This window comes from Xiphophorus maculatus, chromosome 1 (assembly GCF_002775205.1).
Source record: "Xiphophorus maculatus strain JP 163 A chromosome 1, X_maculatus-5.0-male, whole genome shotgun sequence".
Taxonomy (NCBI): Eukaryota; Metazoa; Chordata; class Actinopteri; order Cyprinodontiformes; family Poeciliidae; genus Xiphophorus; species Xiphophorus maculatus.
The window spans coordinates 3,242,475-3,262,013 of record NC_036443.1 but is presented as its reverse complement, the minus strand read 5'-3'; the positions used below and the strand labels follow the sequence as shown (position 1 = coordinate 3,262,013).

General features: G+C 39.9%; 1 protein-coding gene across 1 annotated transcript; it reads left to right on the top strand.

Moving 5' to 3' along the window:
- Positions 1 to 13,363: 13,363 nt before the first annotated feature.
- LOC102228361 (intermediate filament protein ON3-like) lies at positions 13,364 to 17,763 on the top strand. The gene is made up of 9 exons (XM_005800893.2): positions 13,364 to 14,016; positions 15,238 to 15,446; positions 15,561 to 15,621; positions 15,738 to 15,833; positions 15,926 to 16,090; positions 16,179 to 16,304; positions 16,407 to 16,627; positions 16,716 to 16,774; positions 16,871 to 17,763. Exons 1-9 carry the CDS (start codon positions 13,489 to 13,491, stop codon positions 17,089 to 17,091), a joined length of 1,686 nt encoding a protein of 561 aa, XP_005800950.1. The 5' UTR covers positions 13,364 to 13,488; the 3' UTR covers positions 17,092 to 17,763.
- Positions 17,764 to 19,539: the final 1,776 nt, after the last annotated feature.

The following is a 19,539-nucleotide window of genomic DNA, read 5'->3' as shown; positions in this document are numbered from 1 at the left end:
TAGAGGAGCCATGTTGTGAGTCTACGATGGACTGGCGACCTGTCCAGTTCGACCCCGCCTCTCACCTGTTGACCGTTAGAGATGGGCACCATCATCCTTCGCAGCCCCACGAGAGATAAGGGTGTTGGATAATGGATGGATGGACGTTGTGATGATTTCTTGAAGGTGAAGTTTCAGAAAGAGCAGGAGTTTCTTAAGAGACAGAGGATGAACATCAATAATTTCAGCAAAACTAGTGACACAAAATTTATGTGGCTTTTTTTCATGCAGGTGTGTTTTAATTAGATAAACGTCAACAGCTGCCTCCAGCCAGATTCATGCTGAAATAGCTGAGGGTGTGTGAGTGGGCGTGAGGGTGTGCATGTTGTGACTTTATTGATTGTGGCACATGAGGATGTAACTTAAAAGCAAAGAATAAAATATCAAACAATTTCTTTTTGCTTTTATAAGCTACCTGAGAGCAACAAAAGACAATAAAATTCCTTTTCGCTGCTGATGCTGCAACTTCTGACAAAACCCCAACACATCCCTGCCAAGGATTGTAGTATGTGGGTAATTTGGCTACAGATGTTAAGTCAATTGTAAAAAGTGGAGAATGGCTGCAGGATAACTAAGAGCGTGGCTTAATTATTCAAAGTGTTATGTAAGAGCTGAGATGAGATGTGACAAGCGGCCTCTCAAAGGTGAGCATGATCATATAAGATCATCTCCAGGGTAAATGTCATTCAAACATGCACAGCTCTGCAGAAAGTTCAGTGTGTAATCTCCATATGTACCAGATTTAATTTTAAATGCCAGAGTCAGGGTACATTGGCTTTGATTTATGACCCGCAGCGTACCTGCAAAACTGCTCGAGGAGGAGCACGCCTCAAAATTCGGGTTCAGCTCAACAAGTTTCCACGCCTGTCTTATCTTTTTTTGATAGTTTACAACACACACACACCTTCGTTTTTCATTCTACTAAAAAAGTCATATTTTCCAGAGGTGTTGATGAACTGATGAACCAAATTAGTGGATATTAAAAAAGAACTTTGTGTTTTGCACATTTTGTCACATCACAATCATAAATATCGGAGGATTTTCTCTGGATTTTATAAAATGCAAAATGGTGCAGAGTTGTTTATTTGAAGGAACATGATTCATGGGTTTCATCTATTGATGTCTTTAATTTATTAATGAAAATGTAGGTTTGGTCTTAGATACATTAATCACGTGTCTCAAATTTTGTCATGGCAGGACTATTTAATCTCATATATTCTATGTAGATTTATCCAAACAATATTTTTCTAATAGTCAAAAGTTTCTTCTCTCACTGCTTCTGTCTTGAGGTGGTTAAGGCTATACCAGTAACAACCTGCTAATATGCTGGCTAGCAAGCTAGCTTGTAGCTGTGTCTATGATGAAGAAGTATAACTTGGACAGTTGACTGGACTACTTGAGAGTTGTACATTTTAAAGTAGCTACATGATAAATGGGTTTCATCTATTTTGAATCTATTTTTGATCATTTAGAAACTGTGTTGTGTGTGAGAGGCGGGGTCGACCTGGACGGGTGTCGACCTGGACGGGTCGGGTCAACCTGGACGGGTCGACCTGGACGGGTCGAGTCGACCTGGACGGGTCGACCTGGACGGGTCGAGTCGACCTGGACGGGTCGCCAGCCCATCACAGTTTATCCCACCAGATACATGCTTTGTAAAACCACTTTTTGCTCCGATTTGCCGATCTTTTGGATGATGTATCTACCAAATACATCATCTTTGCGCTAATGGAATATTTTCTATTATTAATGTTTTTTTTTCTTTTAAACGGTAGAAAATACTGAAAGATGTTCATGATAGATTACAATTTACACCCTGACCTTTTAGTGTAGATGCACAGACATGTTCAACTTCACGCACACAATACATGGCAGAGGCAGCTACATAAATACCTGCTGAATATTATCTCTGACTAGCCGGACTGGCCCGGAGCTGATGGCGTGTGGAAAAAATGATGGGCAGGACGCTTTAGAACACGTCTGGTTCAAAAGCACATTCAAAGGTTGGCTGTTTAATTCCAGAGCACAGATTAGAAATTAGGTCTTTAGCCTGAGTCTGACCCAAAATGTTTGCTTCTATGGCATGTTTAACAAGCCTACAGCACATTAAGAACAGAGAAAACTAAATGAGAATGCCAAGTCGAGTTAATCAATTTAGTGTTTTACCAGAGGAGTAGGCAGTTCACCTTGTTGAGAAAAGGAAGAAAGAAGCAGAAGTTAATTAGACTGGAATGAGCGCAGCACGCTGTACAACGAAATGCGTTATTCGGCCCCACCCTGCTCCGCTCCTATTAATCACTGTTTTTCACTTGACTCACCCTGCAGTAACAAGCAACAAAATAGATCTAGAAGACAATAAACAAAAGCTAAAACAGAGAAGTCATGCTGCTTATTCAAATGGTGCTCTGAAAACAAAAGCAGTACAATTTTAATAAATATAAGATAACATGTTGGGTTCACTCTAATTAAAATTAATTAGTTGGATTCAATCGGGCACATTGTCTGTGAACTTAGTCTGGCTCAGGTTGGAATTTTTTTGGCCTGAGCTAAACTCTAGATGTGAACCAGGAGGAAGTTGTGACGGAAGTTTTGGCCCATTTGTCTTTGCAACACTGCAGAAGCTAATTCATATTGAAAGTAGAAAAAGTTGGTTTATTATATAAAATCCTAATGACAGACAATGAAGTTTGTGATTGTGACATGAGAAAGTGTTCAAAAGTTCAGGGGGTGTGAATGCTTTTTCAAGGGACTTAATTTACTCTGTATTTTTCTATATAGACACCAACTTCTGTTATTTTCCCGTGAAATATTTCCAGATCCTCTCAGGCCTTTACATTTTAATTTTAAAGCTCCTGATCTGGACTGAAGTTAGTCGAGTTGACAGGCTTTTCCCTTGTCCTATTTTGTGACCTCGCTTGAGATTGTTATCATTCTGGAATATTGATGCAGTTTAGTTATGATGGCAGCCATCTACAGGCTCCTAAAACACCCTAAACTCAATTCCAGTCAACAGATTTTTTTTAGGAAAATATTAGATAAGCATCAGCATCCCTGCATCCCTACAATGGCAAGACGGTGTAGACAATGGATAGATGGGTGGATCTTTTCAAGAAAACCAATTTGGCCCTTTTGTTCTTTGCTAACATCACAATGGAATATTTTTTTTTTGTGGGCTCTAGTGTCCCTTATATGACAGTAGACTGACAGGAAACGGGGAAGGAGAGGGGGGAAGACATGCAGCAAATGTCGTGGGGTCCGGGATTCGAACCCGCGACGGCCGCGTCGAGGGCTCAAGGCCTCCAAATACGGGTCGCGCTAACCGCTACGCCACCACGGCACGCCCACAATGGAATATTTTTGACACACCCTTCGGTAGACCATTCACTTAATTAAAGTTTGCAGAAATTAGGTTTGCACAACCTTGGGAATCATCCTAACGTTTTAGCAATGCGCACAACTTCCAACAGATCTTGAATTTTTTTGGTTTCATTGTACGTGTGGAAAAACACGCAAGGCCGTATTTCTGTCCAACCTTTTCATCAGCTGTGCCAGTTTTCCCTGTGGCTATTATAGTATTGGGTGTGGCTGTAAAAATCCTAGTGAGGTGGAGCCTGGTGAATGGAACTATCTCTGGCTGGTACTGCCTGGTACCTTTCTGTAACCTGTGACCATCATGGGGGAGTTACATAAAAGGTGTTAAATACTTTTGTAACTCTTCATCTGAGTGAGACAGGTTACCATTTGAGGAAACCCCCCTTTATTTTGGGTCTCTGTTGGACTTTTATAATGTCTTTCACCTATTTTCATATTTAAAATATGTTATAATAAGGTAGGCCCCTTATTATTCACAAATGTCTTTACATTTTTAAAATGCGCAAGTCTCACACACCAGAAATGTTGCTACCTTCGCTAAGTTTTCCTCTGTAATTCGAAGGTGGGGCAGATTTGATTTTTTTTCTCCTTCAGGTAGAATTCCCCTCTGGCGGCCCGTTAACCCTCCCATGCAGTTGCTTTTGTAGGAAACTTTAAGACTGTGGATGTGAAAGAGGAATGAGAGAGCAGTAAATCTGTGTGTGGATGAAGTTAGAGCCCCACCTTAATCACTGAAATTTACTTTGGCACAGACGGATAGCGCTGACGATGCAGTAGCTTAAAAGAAAAGAAAAAAAAGAAACTGGCAAAAACAACCCTGGCTTGTGTTTACAGGATATCAAAATGACCAAATATATAAACTATTTGAGAACCTGAATTCAGAATACATAATTTTTAACTGGAATAGTGTTAAAATCTATGCTATTGTTTTGTTTTTGGTAAAGGTTACATAGATACTACCTCTTTGGATTTGTTATTCTCTCTGTGTCTGCAGCTCAATCATACACCAGGCTCTGCAGCTGCTATGTCATGTGGTTCAATGTTTGCTGACTAGCCTGAAGGGATCTTGTAAAAAAGGTTTTGTTTGGCGTATTTCAGCAAAGCTAATAAAATGATGCTTACACTGTACTCCAGTCGCTATGGTGACATCCGATTGCCTCGCCTTGCGTATAATAAATGAAGCATCATTTAGGCTCTAAAAACATGCATCTTTGGCTCCATGCACTATGACTTACTACAAACCCACGTTCAACTATTTAGACACTCCTATTGATTTGCTTAATACTTTGCTGAACTTCAGATGTAACATAGTGGACAAGGGAATTTAAGAGACTTATGGCACAGAGGCATATGCAGCATGGTCATTGCTGAGACTCAAATATTTCACAGAACTACTGATCCGTTGAGATTTTCATACTCAAACTTTACAGAGGACATTCAGTTTGCTTTGATATTAACAGTTCATATTAATATTAGAGGAGAGATGATACCAATCATTGCAACCAAGCAGTGGTGGGCAACACAAACTCAAAGGTTAGTTGCAATAACTCTAAAGCACCAATCATAAAACATTAATTCCACTGAGACTATACCACTACACCAAGCTGGCATTTAACTGCATTTAACATTTAATGCCAAAGCACTAAACTGATCTATGTTGATTCCCACTGTGTGTCAATAACACAGCATGGGCTACAACATAATATATCGCCCTTAATGGGGTCAAATTTGCCACTACACACCTACCTACTGTATGTTTGTGATTACAGAATGTGCAGAGAGGAAACGGAAATTCTTCACCCGCTTTAACATAAGAGCATAAGCATAGACGACTAACTACTTGAAGAACTCCTAATAGTCGATAACCAAACTTCAACATAAATGTCAAACTTTGTTACACTGAAAGTTTACAAAACAGCTAAATAAAGTACTGCTTTAGAATTGATCTGGAAAATGTAATTTAGTGGCGCACTACAGCGCGCTAAGCTGTTTTCAAAGTTAGCAAGAACACCAAAGCGCTAACCGAAATTAGCAGACTTGAGCCCACTACTACAACTAAAGTATGCAGAATGTCATCTCTAAACCCTGACATTGTGTCAGTGGTTCAGACTGGTGATGGTGGTGTCATGGTCCAAGTGGGATCATTTATTGGGCTTTTACTAACAATAGCTCATTGTTTAAAACCCACACCCTACCTGTGCATTGTAGCTGACCTTTGGCACCCAAGTCTATGAACACAGAGATCAAACAACAGGGCATCACGTCACAAAGCTCCAATCACTTCAAAGTGCTTTCTTGAACATTATTATTACTCTACTCCAATGGCCTCCACACAAGGAAAGCTTGTGAATAATTCACAGAGCAATCGGCATCATGATGTTTGGATGTTTTGCTGCTGGAAGAACTGGTGACTTCACAAAATAGGTTGTGTTATTAAGAAGAATTATGTGAAAATATTAAAGCAAGATCTTCAGAGTTTTTTAACAGTCTGAAAAATGTTTCTGTCTTCTGATCTGGGCATTTAGTAAATTGAACCAACTTTGGTAATCGAAGCTGACCTAAAGCTAGCAATGTTTGGTCTGATTTTGTGTCAGACACTCAAAAAACAGGTTGTGTCTTTTCATGCAGTAGGAGTAAATATCAGGTTTCAATTGTTTCTGGTTGCTTTGGTTTTCATTGACTTGTCTTAGTTGACTGACACTCAAACTGCTCAAAACCACGACAACATACTCTTCAAACCTGGGCAATTATTTAGTGACTGTAAGATTAAAGCAAATACAAAGTTTGGTCCCATAATTTATAATATAGATACACTTAAAAGAAAACTTCAGACTATAATCATCTAAACATGATCAAGAACACGGCACAGAGTCTATGTCTCATTATTACTCTTTGAACTCTCTGCGGTTCTTCTTGCCAAGTTTCAGTGGAGTAAACTCCCATCTGTTGTTTCTCACAGGCAAAATGAGTATGTGAACATTCCTCTACATGTGCTGACTAGAAAGCCTGAAATGCTGCCTTTCACAGTCGTGAGAGGTAAAAAAAACTGTCAACGCTTTCGATGAGGAGAGAACTTTCATTTTTTTTATCTCTGAAAACCCTGAAAAACAAAAACACATTTCCTAAAATGTAAAATATAAATCAATTGTGCTTATTTTTTTTGTTTTTGTTTGTTTTCATGTTTCAGATGGTTTTTTTTTTTTTTGTGGCAGGACCTCCAGTGTACCTGAAACCTTTGGGAGAAAGATAAAGTTCTATATTGATGATGCATAAATGTATAAAAACATGCAACGCTAGTCAGATTCTGCAGACACTTCCTGATTTATAAGTTCAGTAGTGCTAGCTTACTGAACCAGACATAAACTGTGAAGCTAAATAAACAGTTGGAGCATTGTGTAAAGTAAGGTGTGGTCCTGAAGACATGCTAAAGCACACTATCTAGCTTTAATTATTAGATGTTAAGAGCTTATGGACATACTTTGCATTTATCTTAAATCGGATTGGATTATTGAAAATGCATTTCTAGTTGTTGCTTATTTACATATTGAGCCAGGCCTTAACATGTGGAGTTTGCATTTTTTTCTACATGCTCTCCTTGGTACTTTGGTTTGCACTCCCATGGTCCAAAATATGCATGTTATATTAGGTTTTAACTTATTTCAAATTAGAAGAATTTGTGTATTACATGTTCAAATGGGAGACTTTTTTTTTTCCATTTTTTTTCTCCGAAGAGTTTTTGCGGCGCTAGTGGCTCGTTTTTTTTTTTTTTCGACAGTAGGCAGACAGGAAGGAGGGTGAAAGACATGCGGCAAAGGTCATCGGGAGTCGAACCCGCGATGTCCGCATCGAGGACTAAGGTCTCCAAACGTGGGGCGTGCTAACCCCCTGCGCCCCCAAATGGGAGACTTTTGTAATCTAAAATCATTATGAATAACTTTAAAGTCCAGCATCTTTTGGTACATTCTTGGTAGGAGTCTGTCATCATCCCACATCTTACTTTACATTACAATAGTTTTTCAGTTTCTACAGAAATCTGTCCCAAAACTCTTATTTTTGTTCTGTTGAAGGAATTGTGTTGATTTGGAAATATTTTTTGACCCAAAGTCATGCTAAAAATAAAATCATTTACCTAAATTGTTAGGGTTTAAACTGGCTGGCATTCAACAGCTTTTCATTCTTCTGGTTTGCACCAGGGACAACATCCAGTTGTCGATCTCATGACTAGTGATGCAAAAAAAGTGTTTCCATTGCAGTTTTCCAAAATACATAAATTTTGATTCTGCCAAAAAAAACCACCTCATCCTTGTGCCAAAACTTTTTATCAAAAACGAAAGTTTTCTTGAAGTTGGTGAGTTTTCATTAAGCAAATTTATTAGCAAAATATCAAATTGAGCAATTATGTGGTGTCCGGAAACTCGGTTACTGTGTCTTTCTTTGGTCATTCTCTGCGTTATTTTTGTCTCAAACAAATGTTTTTGTATATATGTTCTAAAATTTGTTCTTAGGTTTTACCAGACCAAAAAGCATTTTTTCCACAACGTTTTGAGAGATGGTAAAGAGGTAAGCATGATTTCTTTGGAAGAAAATGGCTGCTGATTCCTGACCTTAGCATATTGGAATACAGTAGACGTCAGTGACAGGTGAATTCTGGAGAGCATTTCTATCACCAGTTGGACTCAGATGGTGTTAAACCCAAACACCTAATGTTGAGTCATGCAATAGCCTGTATTTGTATAGTGCTTTATGAAGTCCAGAGGACTAAGTCATTAATGACTTAAGCCATTAAATTGTTAATGACTTAATGACTGCATTAAGTCATTAACCTATTCACACACTCATTCATATGTTGATGGTGTCAATCTACTGGGTAGTAACCACAGCTGCCCTTTATAGTATGTCTATAGTATGTCTATAGTATGTCTATAGTACTGTATGTCTATAGTATGTCTATAGTACTGTATGTCTATAGTATGTCTCTTGCTTGTCGCAGGCAGTGATATTTTTCTGTTTCCCAATCAATGGTCACCAGTAGCGCTGTCCTAATGATACTGTGCCATTATCCAATGGGCCTATGGAAACATACAAAATAGCGTATAGAACCACACTGACCTGTACTGCAACCCTTGGTGTAAATGAGGCATTGGTTGAAATAAAATAATTTTAAAGATAAATCAAGAAGGACTATGAATATTATCCAGGCACTTTCAAGAAAATCCGGCTTGTGCCACTGATGTTGTTTCAACAATATCCCCAAGATCTTGTGTAGAGTTTACTCTTTCTATGGTCATGTCCCAAACTGAGAATTTGGGCTGGAACTTCTTCAGTTGAAAGAAAGTTGCTTAGATGTTCATCTGACTATAATATCCTTTAGGGGTGTCCAAGCAGAATGCCGTCCCTGGGTGTGTTCACCCAGGGACAACTGGGAAAAACACACTTGTCTGATTAACACTAGACTAACAGGACTGTGTGAATAGGTTCACTAAGACCTTATTGGCTTATTGACCTGACTCAACACCAGCAGTGTAAGATGGGTGGATGTGTAACATGAATCACCATGTCTGTTTTACTTTCTACAAGTTGTGACTTTGGTCAAATCTGACTCAGATGCTGAAGCCTTCAAATGTCTCTGCTGAAGTTCCAGTTTTATCAGAAACTCCGAAACGTCCATCCAAAGTGGAACTTCTTAGAGTGACAGTAAAAAAGTTATAGTTAGTAGATGCTTGACTAAAAATATTTCATAAAAACAAGCTGAAGTTTTCCTGGTCACATACACTTAAACAAGATCTCACGTCTACTCAGTAATGCATTGTGGTTTAATCAACAAATGTAAATGTAGACCCTATTTAAATCTGAAGATCTGCACTGGAGTTCAGTCAAAAGATGAGACTACTGTTGATGTGTTGGTATATATTTATACTGTACCCTCTTTTATCAGCTGCTGATCTCCAACAGAATAAGAAAATGGCTAAAAGGATCTTCCTCCAAATGGGCTCAGACTACCTCTTGTTAGATGAATGCTTTCAGGAAAGATTCAAGTAGTCTTTTTAACATCTCAAAATAAGAAAGTAAGAGTAAGCTCCAAGGGTGGGCAGAGAACATTTTAAAAAGGTTTTATCTCTTGATGGTCCTGAGTGTAGCACTGGAGGAGCAGGAGAGGTAAATAAGTGGAGGAAGGTCTGAAATACTCTTCTTATATTTTTGCATAGATGAGTGGTTAAAAAAGACGATTGGTTAGAATTGACTGATTAAGTCACTGTTTGAATGACTTAAGACGTCCTGTATGAATGTATCTTGAAAGATTAGCCGCAACTGAATAGAAAAAAGGGGCAGGTCAAAACCTTCGACTTTCACTACTCCTAAGCAAATTTGACAAATACGTATTTCAATGGCTTCAGATGATGCATAATGCCTTCTTTTTAGAGAAAATATTGTTTGTAAGACAGACTCCGTTACATCGTGCAGTGCATCACATAGGATTAGTTCACCTAAGTTATTTGCTTTAACTAAACCAAAAGCATAAAAACAACATCCATAGGATGACCCAGTCAGGATGTTTTAGGGCCTGATACTGATTTAAGAATGATTATTCTTCCTAAGCATTCAGTGGTGCTCAGGTGTACAACAGTTATGGCAGTTGTCCAGGTCTTGATCCAGCAAAGCATCCTGAGATCACCACACTGCCATCACCATCTTTGACCATTGGCATGAAGTGACATTTCTGAATGTGATGTTTGGTTTATGCTTAATGTAATTGGACACACACCCTTCAAAAAGTTTAACTTTTCCATCGCCAGTCACCACATGACTGTCCTGAAAAATCTTGATCCAGCAAGTGACCATGGTTGTTGTGATAATAAATAATAATAAAAGAAACTTTCACTTCACAATACCATCTTCAGTTACTGCATCCTGCAAAATACTGTGATAATAGTTTTTTTTTAATTTCCTTATAGTGCAAAACAAGTAGTAGGTACGTCTATTGAAAGAAATAACATGACTGACATTTTCCTGCACTACAAAACAGTGGACAAGATAAGACTTGCTAAGGATGTCAATGGCCTTGATGGACGTATATATCTTGGATTCTGTTGAGCAGGTAATTAGAAGCTGGTTTCTTAACAGTGTAAACTCAAATCAATTACTAATGTGTTCAGCAACGACCTCTGTTTCTGTATTTTTGATTATTTTGCATCACTTTATCTACTGAATGTGTTTCCACTATAAGAAGGGGGCACCTCGGCGAGGTTGCGGGTCTCTTGCAGCCCACTGTACTACAAGATGCTGGAAATAACCAAACCAGAGATTGTGTTTCCAGGAGATTATTCACATGACCTAACTTTAATTTTGGTGAAAAACATTTACTTGCTGATGCCTGGAAGTTTCTGCAGTGTTAAAACCCTTCTAGGATCAATCAATCAATCAAATTTTATTTGTATAGCACATTTCAGCAGCAAGACATTTCAAAGTGCTTTACATCATTACAAACACAAAAACACAAAGTCGTGCAACATAGAATCAATAATCAAAACACAGCATTAAGTCAAGTTCCATCATTAAATTCGTAATTGATTACATTTCAAATACAAATCTAAACAAGTAGGTTTTTGGTTGAGATTTAAAGGAAGTCAGTGTTTCATCTGTTTTACAGTTTTCTGGAAGTTTGTTCCAGATTTGTGGTGCATAGATGCTGAAAGCTGCTTCTCCTCGTTTGGTTCTGGTTCTGGGGATGCAGAGCAGAACCAGAACCGGAAGACCTGAGAGGTCTGGAAGGTTGATACAACAACAGCAGATCTTTAATGTATTGTGATGAGAACATTTTGGGAGCTGAAGGAAAGCACTGGCATTTTTCATCTGGGGTGTGGCTCAGCTGTGCCCTAAAGCTGATTCTGATGCGCTATAGGAGAGTCTGTGAGGGCAACACCTTGAGTGGAGTTGTTAGTACTCTGAACAGGTATTGACAGCTCCAGATCTGCCAGAACAAGAAATTTAGTAGCTCTCCTGCATGCTGCCGTTTAGCTGCAGGCTCATCTTCGATTGAGAGACCCAACTTTGAAATGACCTTATTAAAGCTGAGATGTCTATATGGATGTAAAATGTTTTGATTTCTTGCTCCCAGAAAGAAGTTAATTGAACTGTTAAGTAAAGAATGATAAGTGCTGATGGTGGAATCTGAAATCCTCTGTAGCAGCTGCAAGCTGTGGGCCTGAACCCCATTAGTTATTAGTCATTTTGGGATCTGATAGATGTTTCTTGGTCTATTCATTGATGAGATGATTTTTCTATTGTTTTTTACTTTAAAGATAATACGTAAAAATGTGTGTGCTTCTTCGTTGAGCAATATTGAGAGAACTTTGTCTTCATCAATGTTCTTCTCTGCCTCCTAGGAATCTTCTGCCAAACCAGTTTCTTCTTCGTGAGAAATCTGACCATCTCACCACAACTCAGTCTAAAGCAAGAAAGGAATTTCTTTGGAAGTGAAATTATTTTCCTATCCTTCTTTGATCTGTACATTTTATTACTTACTCAGAAACATCAACCTCACACACTTTCACTTTTCTTATTTATTTTGCGCCAGTATTCCATCAACAATTCAGCATCAAAATACTGACTTTACTATTTCAAGACATGCTGCACCTTCCAAAAGTATTCAAACCCCTCAAGCTTTTTATATTCCAACCACCAACTTTAATGTATTTAATTCATACATTTAATTCATGGAAACTAGTGCAGATGAAAGATAATGCAAAGTTTTCAAAAATGTTTTAGAACTAAATTTTTTTTTTCTGTCAATGTCTATTGAAAATTTGATTATTTTTTTTTGCGGAAAAAAAGAAGAAATACATTCCCTTACATACTGAAGCTACATGAGAGTTACACCAGAAGAAAGATAAGGAAACAAATAAATAAAAATAGCAAAGGCTGTCAAAAAAGCTAAATTAATAGAATATAAATTTCTTTTGTCTATACTGCAACTGACTGACAATAGTAATTCCAGGAACAGATGATTCTATAAAGTGTTAACATACAGTGGCTGAAAACAAATGTATCCCAGAATATTTAAGGATTTTTATTTGTAAAACCTTTTTTAAATTTCTATGCTCCACTTTCCAATGATGTATTCTTTTCTATTGGTCTATCACATAATATTTCAGTCAGAATTAGAGAAGTTTGTGGTTGGAACAAGTCAAAATGTTAAAACATTCATATTTGAAAAGCATCTCCCCTTGTACTATACGACCCAGTTCAAAGACTGGACTTTTATCTACTTAATGAAATACATTCTTGACTCAAGGCTTGTAGTGTTCTGTTTTGACAATATCTCAGCTCATTTTTAATACAAACGCATTGCAACATTGGCTTTAAAAAAGCAAATACTAAGTAGATAGTTTAATTTTTTTTCTACATTCTTTCTCTTTTTTGTGTCTGTTATCTGTATTTTAGACTGGTCACTGTTAGCAGATGGTATAAAAAAGGGCAAAAAATAAATAAAAAAATGACTAAATTTACAGTATGGTGGAATTTAGACAATAGTCTCGAGTTTGCATAATTAATTTAAGGTAAATAAATAAATAAATGTATTTATTAAGGTGCTGGGAACATTTAAAGCTTTGTTCTTGCAAAAAGATACAACAGCAGTAAAGGGTACTGTGTGAGTCTGTAATTAGGGCCCCCGCCCTCCCACACCTCTCTGAAAGCCCCTAGCTTATCCCATGAAACGGTCTTTGCCAAAATGCCTATCCTCCCATCACCCTGTGTGAGGGTGTGTCGAGCCCAGATCGCTTTACAAGGCAGCGCTGTTACCTGTCTGACAGGCTGAGTGGCTCCGAGCCAGAGTACCTGCCTGGGAGAGCAGCTTCAAGGGTCCAAGTAATTGGAGGAGAATCTGGGAGGAGGCTGGGCTTATTGGGACCTCCTTCACTCTGAGGCAGATAAATATCCATCTCTCACAGTTTGAAGGCACTTAGAGGGACTTGGCTCTCCTCTTAGTGTGCTCCACATCTCTGCCAAACCTCTCTCTGTCTCTGTTCCTCCTCCTTTTTTTCTGCAAACTACTTCCCAGAAGAAACTAGACCAGCCATGTCGACCAGAACAATGAGCGTGAAGACAACCAGGACCAGCTATGGTCCCGGTGGCGGCGGTGGTTTTGGTGGCAGTGTCCGCGTAGGAGGAGGGGGAGGAGGATTTTCCTCAAAATCCGCTATTTCCCTCAGACCATCATCTTACCAAATGGCCTCATCAAGCGCAGGTGGCTTAATGCTGAGATCCAGCATGGGTGGCGGTTTCAGCGGTGGCTCTTCATATGGTGGCTACGGTGGCGGCGCTGGTGGTGGCTACGGTGGCGGCGCTGGTGGTGGCTACGGTGGAGGTGCCGGTTTCGGTGGTGGCTTCGGTGCTGGTGGTGGCTTCGGTGCTGGTGGTGGCGCCGGAGGCTTCGGTGGCGGTGCTGGAGGTTTCATTGCACCCCCCATCACAAATGTCCAAGTCAACCAGAGCCTGTTGGCTCCCCTGAACCTTGAGATTGACCCCAACATCCAGACTGTCCGTACCCAGGAGAAAGAGCAAATCAAGACCCTCAATAACCGCTTCGCCAGCTTCATTGACAAGGTATGTTTTTACTACATATCATTTTAAAAACTGTAGAAATGATTTGTGCATTGCTGTTGACTTTCTTCTGAAGAGGTCATCAGTACACAGTGACTGTTCCAATCCTGTAGACTGTCAATATGAAGTTGCTTGCAAAGTTGGCATGTCTCATCTCAAAGGGGGTCCTCAGCATGATGATGGGCATCTGTTCACAAACTGAAAGCCAACCGCTCTTACTGAGTTTCATTCAACCGTGGCGGGTCTCTTACCAGGTGTTTCTGTGCAGAGCAGGAAGCAGGAAACTCTAGAGTGGTCATATCCAGTGACTGGTAGCTTTCAGTGTTAGTGCAAGAAGAGATCAGGTTACCACCTGTAACCATGACGGCACAGTGCTGCAGAGCTTCTTCATTCATGCAACAGGAGGACTTTTATTCCCTTAAGCCTCAATGCATTCTTTCAAAATCCTTGTGCAAAAAGTAGTTGCTGGAATTTCTTTTGCATGCAGTGACAACTTCTTTGCCAAATTACACGTAGATGGTTGCTTGAATAAATACAAATGCACCACGCCCTGTGTGAGAAAGTGCACAGTTAGCTTTCCCTGCTGAGTAAACACCACACCTCACACACGAGATTATCAAGACTCAACATAGATGCAAAGTGGTCCAAGAAATCCCCAGTTGCAAGATATTGTGGACTAGGCATTACTTGATCATTTTGCCCAACTAGTAAAGGGTTGTCAGGTGACATTGGTCCACAATGAATTTATTGTTGGGAGTTTCAGGCAGGCATGTTCACTCAGTGAAAGTATGCATCCTTGTATCGAGGGGGCATCAATGTCAGGTGTTTAAGGGAGGGGCTGAACTTAGGTGTGCCAACCTAAACCTCACTTTAGCTTAGGAAAAATATTTACACCCACACAAAATGGATTGGATTCTTTAATCCTTAAGATTTAATCACTTCAACAAGAACAAGAAAACGTATTATGTGAGTTTTTCCTCTCACGATAATTTTCTTATAGAAAGTCGCATTCAGTTACACTTCTCAATGAGTCACCCTCATGTAGAGGACCAAGATCATCTCTACCCTGAGGGGGAAGTAGACACAGCAACTGGCAATATTTTGTATACATAATCTTTTTTTCTGTGGGAAAGCCAACTAAAAGAAAGCTTACACAAGTCATCTGTAGAACATTAAAGCAAGCAAAGGGAAAAGTGTTTCTAAGCATGTTGAACATTTGTTCAGGTCCGCTTCCTGGAGCAGCAGAACAAAATGCTGGAGACCAAATGGAGCCTCCTGCAGGAACAGACCACCACCCGCTCCAACATTGATGCAATGTTTGAGGCCTACATTGCCAACCTCCGCAGACAGCTGGATGGGCTCGGCAACGAGAAAATGAAGTTGGAGGGAGAGCTGAAGAACATGCAGAATCTGGTGGAGGACTTCAAGAACAAGTGAGTGCAAGACCACCATTGTTGTGACATACTAAACCCACCTGGCACCAGATTATGTCTGTTATATTTTTTCAGTACATTCAAACCCATCTTTCACAATTTTTTCACACCCAGGTATGAAGACGAAATCAACAAGCGTGCCGGTGTGGAGAATGAATTTGTGCTCCTCAAGAAGGTGTGCAAACCATTGTATTGTGTTTCAGTCTTGTATTCCATAAACAATAAATGAGTCATTAATTATTGATTTCCTCTAAGCCCATTGACAAATGCCAACCCCTTTTCCCTCTTCAGGATGTAGATGCCGCCTACATGAACAAAATTGAGCTGGAGGCAAAGGTTGATGCTCTTCAGGATGAGATCAACTTCCTCAGAGCTATCTATGAAGCGGTAAGCAAAACAAAAATGTTACAGAAGGACACACAAGTTAGTCTTTCCTCAGTGTGTCAGGATGTCAAATAATTCCCTTTGCTTGCATTCAGGAACTGAATGAACTCCAGGGACAGATCAAGGACACCTCGGTCATTGTGGAGATGGACAACAGCCGTGGCCTGGACATGGACGCCATTGTGGCTGAGGTCAGGGCTCAGTATGAGGAGATCGCCAACAACAGCCGAGCTGAGGCAGAGAAATGGTATCAGCAGAAGGTAAGAAATTCTCCTCAAATCAAAGTGCGATGGCAGGTTGAGTTTTGTACAAAATGCACTAACAATTATTACTCAACTTCTTCCCCAGTTCCAAGAGATGCAGACCTCTGCATCACAGGCCGGAGATGACCTACGCAACACAAAGAGCGAGATTGCTGATCTCAACCGCATGATCAGCCGACTCCAGAATGAGATTGAGGCCGTCAAAGGACAGGTATGAACATTTATCAAGGCAATAAAAGCTTTGCATCTTGACAGATTTAAGGAAAATGAAATGGCCGCATATGAAGGTTCTTTTATGTTTCCAACCACGTAGAGAAGCAACCTGGAGGCCCAGATTGCAGAGGCTGAGGAGCGTGGCGAGCTAGCTGTGAAGGATGCCAAGCTCCGCATCAAAGATCTGGAGGAGGCACTGCAGAGAGCCAAGCAGGACATGGCCCGCCAGGTCCGCGAGTACCAGGAGCTCATGAACGTCAAACTGGCTCTTGATATTGAGATTGCCACCTACAAGAAGCTCCTAGAAGGAGAGGAATCCAGGTAGAAACTTCATGCTAACCTTCTGCAGCAGGGCATGTTGAAGTTTGAGTAAAGTTGACTGAGAATCTTTCACTTATTATCTTCATAGAATTGCCTCCGGAGGTGGAAGTGCAACCATCCATGTGCAGTCCTCAAGCTCCAGCTTTGGTATGTATTTGTGAAAGAATAAAATAGTATACCAGTAAAGTTTGGCATTGGGAAGTTGAACGTAGTCCACTAAAAATGTGTTGTTCTCTTTAACAGGTGGCTCAGGAGGCGGCATGGGCGGAGGCATGGGCGGAGGCATGGGAGGTGGCTTCGGCATGGGCAGCGGCATGGGCGGCGGCATGGGCGGCGGCTACGGCATGGGCGGTGGATATGGCAGTGGCGGCGGATATGGCAGTGGCATGAGCATAGGAGGAGGAGGCGGCAGCATCAGCTCAAAGAGCTCCAGCAGGGTCTCTTCGTCTCGGCTCCGTTATTAAAAGTCCTGGTCTCTATTCTTCTTCCCTCGTTCTGCAACCTTTTCCACCCTCACCTTTCCATGCGGACACAGAGTCACCTCAGGAACACGCTTTATCATTTACAACCAACGTAATCACATAGAAACAGTTAGAAAAACCTACTGAACACAAGTTAAGGCAGAGAGATTGTTAAAGACAAAGAGCCGCAGAGATGTGAGTTAGCCCTGTCTCCTTTTCATCAGTCAGCCTGGCTGTCTTCTGGTTGCCGGATGCGTTGTTGTACAGACATGGGAATATTTGTAGTGTTACATTAACGAATCCATACAGGGTAACCACCGCTGCACCAAAACAGAGAACAGGAAGTGGCTTTGTACCTGAGGAGCAGGGATTTTCTAGCCTAGAATATTAGCCTCATACCTCTTCTGTTGTCTCACATACATCATCCTGTGCAGTTTGCCATCTTTAAAAGCGGCCACATGTAACAGACAAGTTGATTGTTTTTTGTCTCTTTTTTTCTATTCATGTTTTGAGAGAACATGAGCTGTCCACTGTTTAAACTACATGGTGTGTGTGATCATGCTTTACTTTCAACAACAACTGTAAAACTAAATGCATAGGGCTGACTGCAACTACCAGATTTATTATGAATTGTACCATCAAAAAAAAGCTGCAATAAATCTGAATTCATATTCATTTGGTTGATTTTGTGTTTTTCTTTCTTCAAATAAGTTTTTCTCACTTTGTCTACACATGTAAAACTAGGTAATTTAAGAACTTTTATTTGACCTTGATTTCAGACAGAGAGCTAGTTATATCTCAAGCTTGTCATCTCTAATAATTATTTTTTGGACCAGACGAGGAATATTATATTATTATGACTACCTGTAGCACTAATACAGCAATGTCATGTTTAACTCTTGCTGAAGTTGGATTTAAATTGAGAGATTTGCTTCAATTTCAACTCAGACCAATTCAGCTTATTTATATGGTGACAATTCACAACAAATATATCTCAAGATACGTTACAAAAAAATTAACTCTATCAAATCATTCAGGTAGATTTCAAGTCAGTCATGTATATTCCAAGTTGGTCCTTCTTTTCATACAATTCAGTCAAGTTCAGTTTCGTTTTCTAATAGTGTAAAATATTTTCTGTACAAGGAGTGCAGCGTTCCTCATATAAAAGCAAGGATAACATCTTACTTGGTATTTTGTTATAACTGTTCTAAGTTTTCACAGCCTGCAATCCTGCATTAACTGCAACAGAATCTGTGTATCAAAACATACAAAATGCGAAAACAGACAGAATTTACTTGATCTAATCCAGTGGTTCTTAACCTTTTTTGAGATACCGAACCCATCAGTTTCATATGCACATTCACCGAACCCTTCTTTAATGATAAATAAAATATACAGTACAGACCAAAAGTTTGGACGCACCTTCTCATTGAATTCAATGTTGTGTCCAAACTTTTGGTCTGTACTGTATATTTTTTCAAAATTCAAGACATAGGTACAGTATGTATATGATTTTTTGCTGGTGCACAAAATGAGTCGTGCATGAACATCATCTTTGCTCAAAGAACAAAACCATGAACTCACAGCAAGTTACAGTATTATTATATTCGGGCCCCCCAAAAATATTTTGGCCCCATAAAAGAATTTCAGCCCCCCAAAATATTTTTTTTTACTATTTTACTAATTAAAAATAAATTTGGATTTTTTCAAAGAATACATTTTTTTAATAGCTTATTTATTTATTTATTTATTTTTTAAACTTAATTTGTTTTTTGTCATTTTGAATCCACTAAATACTTTTTGGGGCCAGAATAAAGTATTGAACAAATGACATACCTGCAAATCAGTGTGACTTCTGCTGTTGTTTTTGGGAGACCAGTTCAGAGAGGCGTGGCTTCACCTTGGCAAGTGCATCTTCAGAGCAAAGTCTGTTCATTTTCTTCTTTTTTGTTTTTTTATAGATTAAAATATTAAGAAAGAAACCACGCGACGTACAACTATGACAGCCGCTGACACTGTGCGCACTAAATTCCCCGCAGCGCTGATTGGCCGAGCAATGTAACACGATCCTCTGCAGCCAGTGATGGCCAAGCGGGGCGGGTCATCACGACTTTACACAAGTGTGTCTTTACCTCCGCGGCAGAGGCTCCGCCGAACCCCTGAGACAGACTCATCGAACCCCTGGGGTTCGATCGAACCCAGGTTAAGAACCACTGGTCTAGAAACTGTTCTGAGTGCAAAAGTGCAAGTTACCTGGTGACACCATGGAAGCTGTGCAGGAACCGCACAACGGTTTGATTACAGACTTATTCAACACTAGTATGACACACACAGACATTTCCTGCAAGCTGCAACAAATGAATTACCTACTGTGCTCTGGAACGGGCGTCAGAGGATTTGAAGTGAAAGATTTAAAGGCTGATTGAATTATATGCACTGGGAAACATACTC

Coding starts and splice junctions, on each gene's coding strand:
- LOC102228361 (XM_005800893.2), top strand. CDS start 13,489: ATGTCGACCAGAACAATGAGCGTGAAGACAACCAGGACCAGCTATGGT. Junction 14,017..15,237: donor TCGCCAGCTTCATTGACAAG/GTATGTTTTTAC, acceptor ACATTTGTTCAG/GTCCGCTTCCTGGAGCAGCA. Junction 15,622..15,737: donor AATTTGTGCTCCTCAAGAAG/GTGTGCAAACCA, acceptor TTCCCTCTTCAG/GATGTAGATGCCGCCTACAT.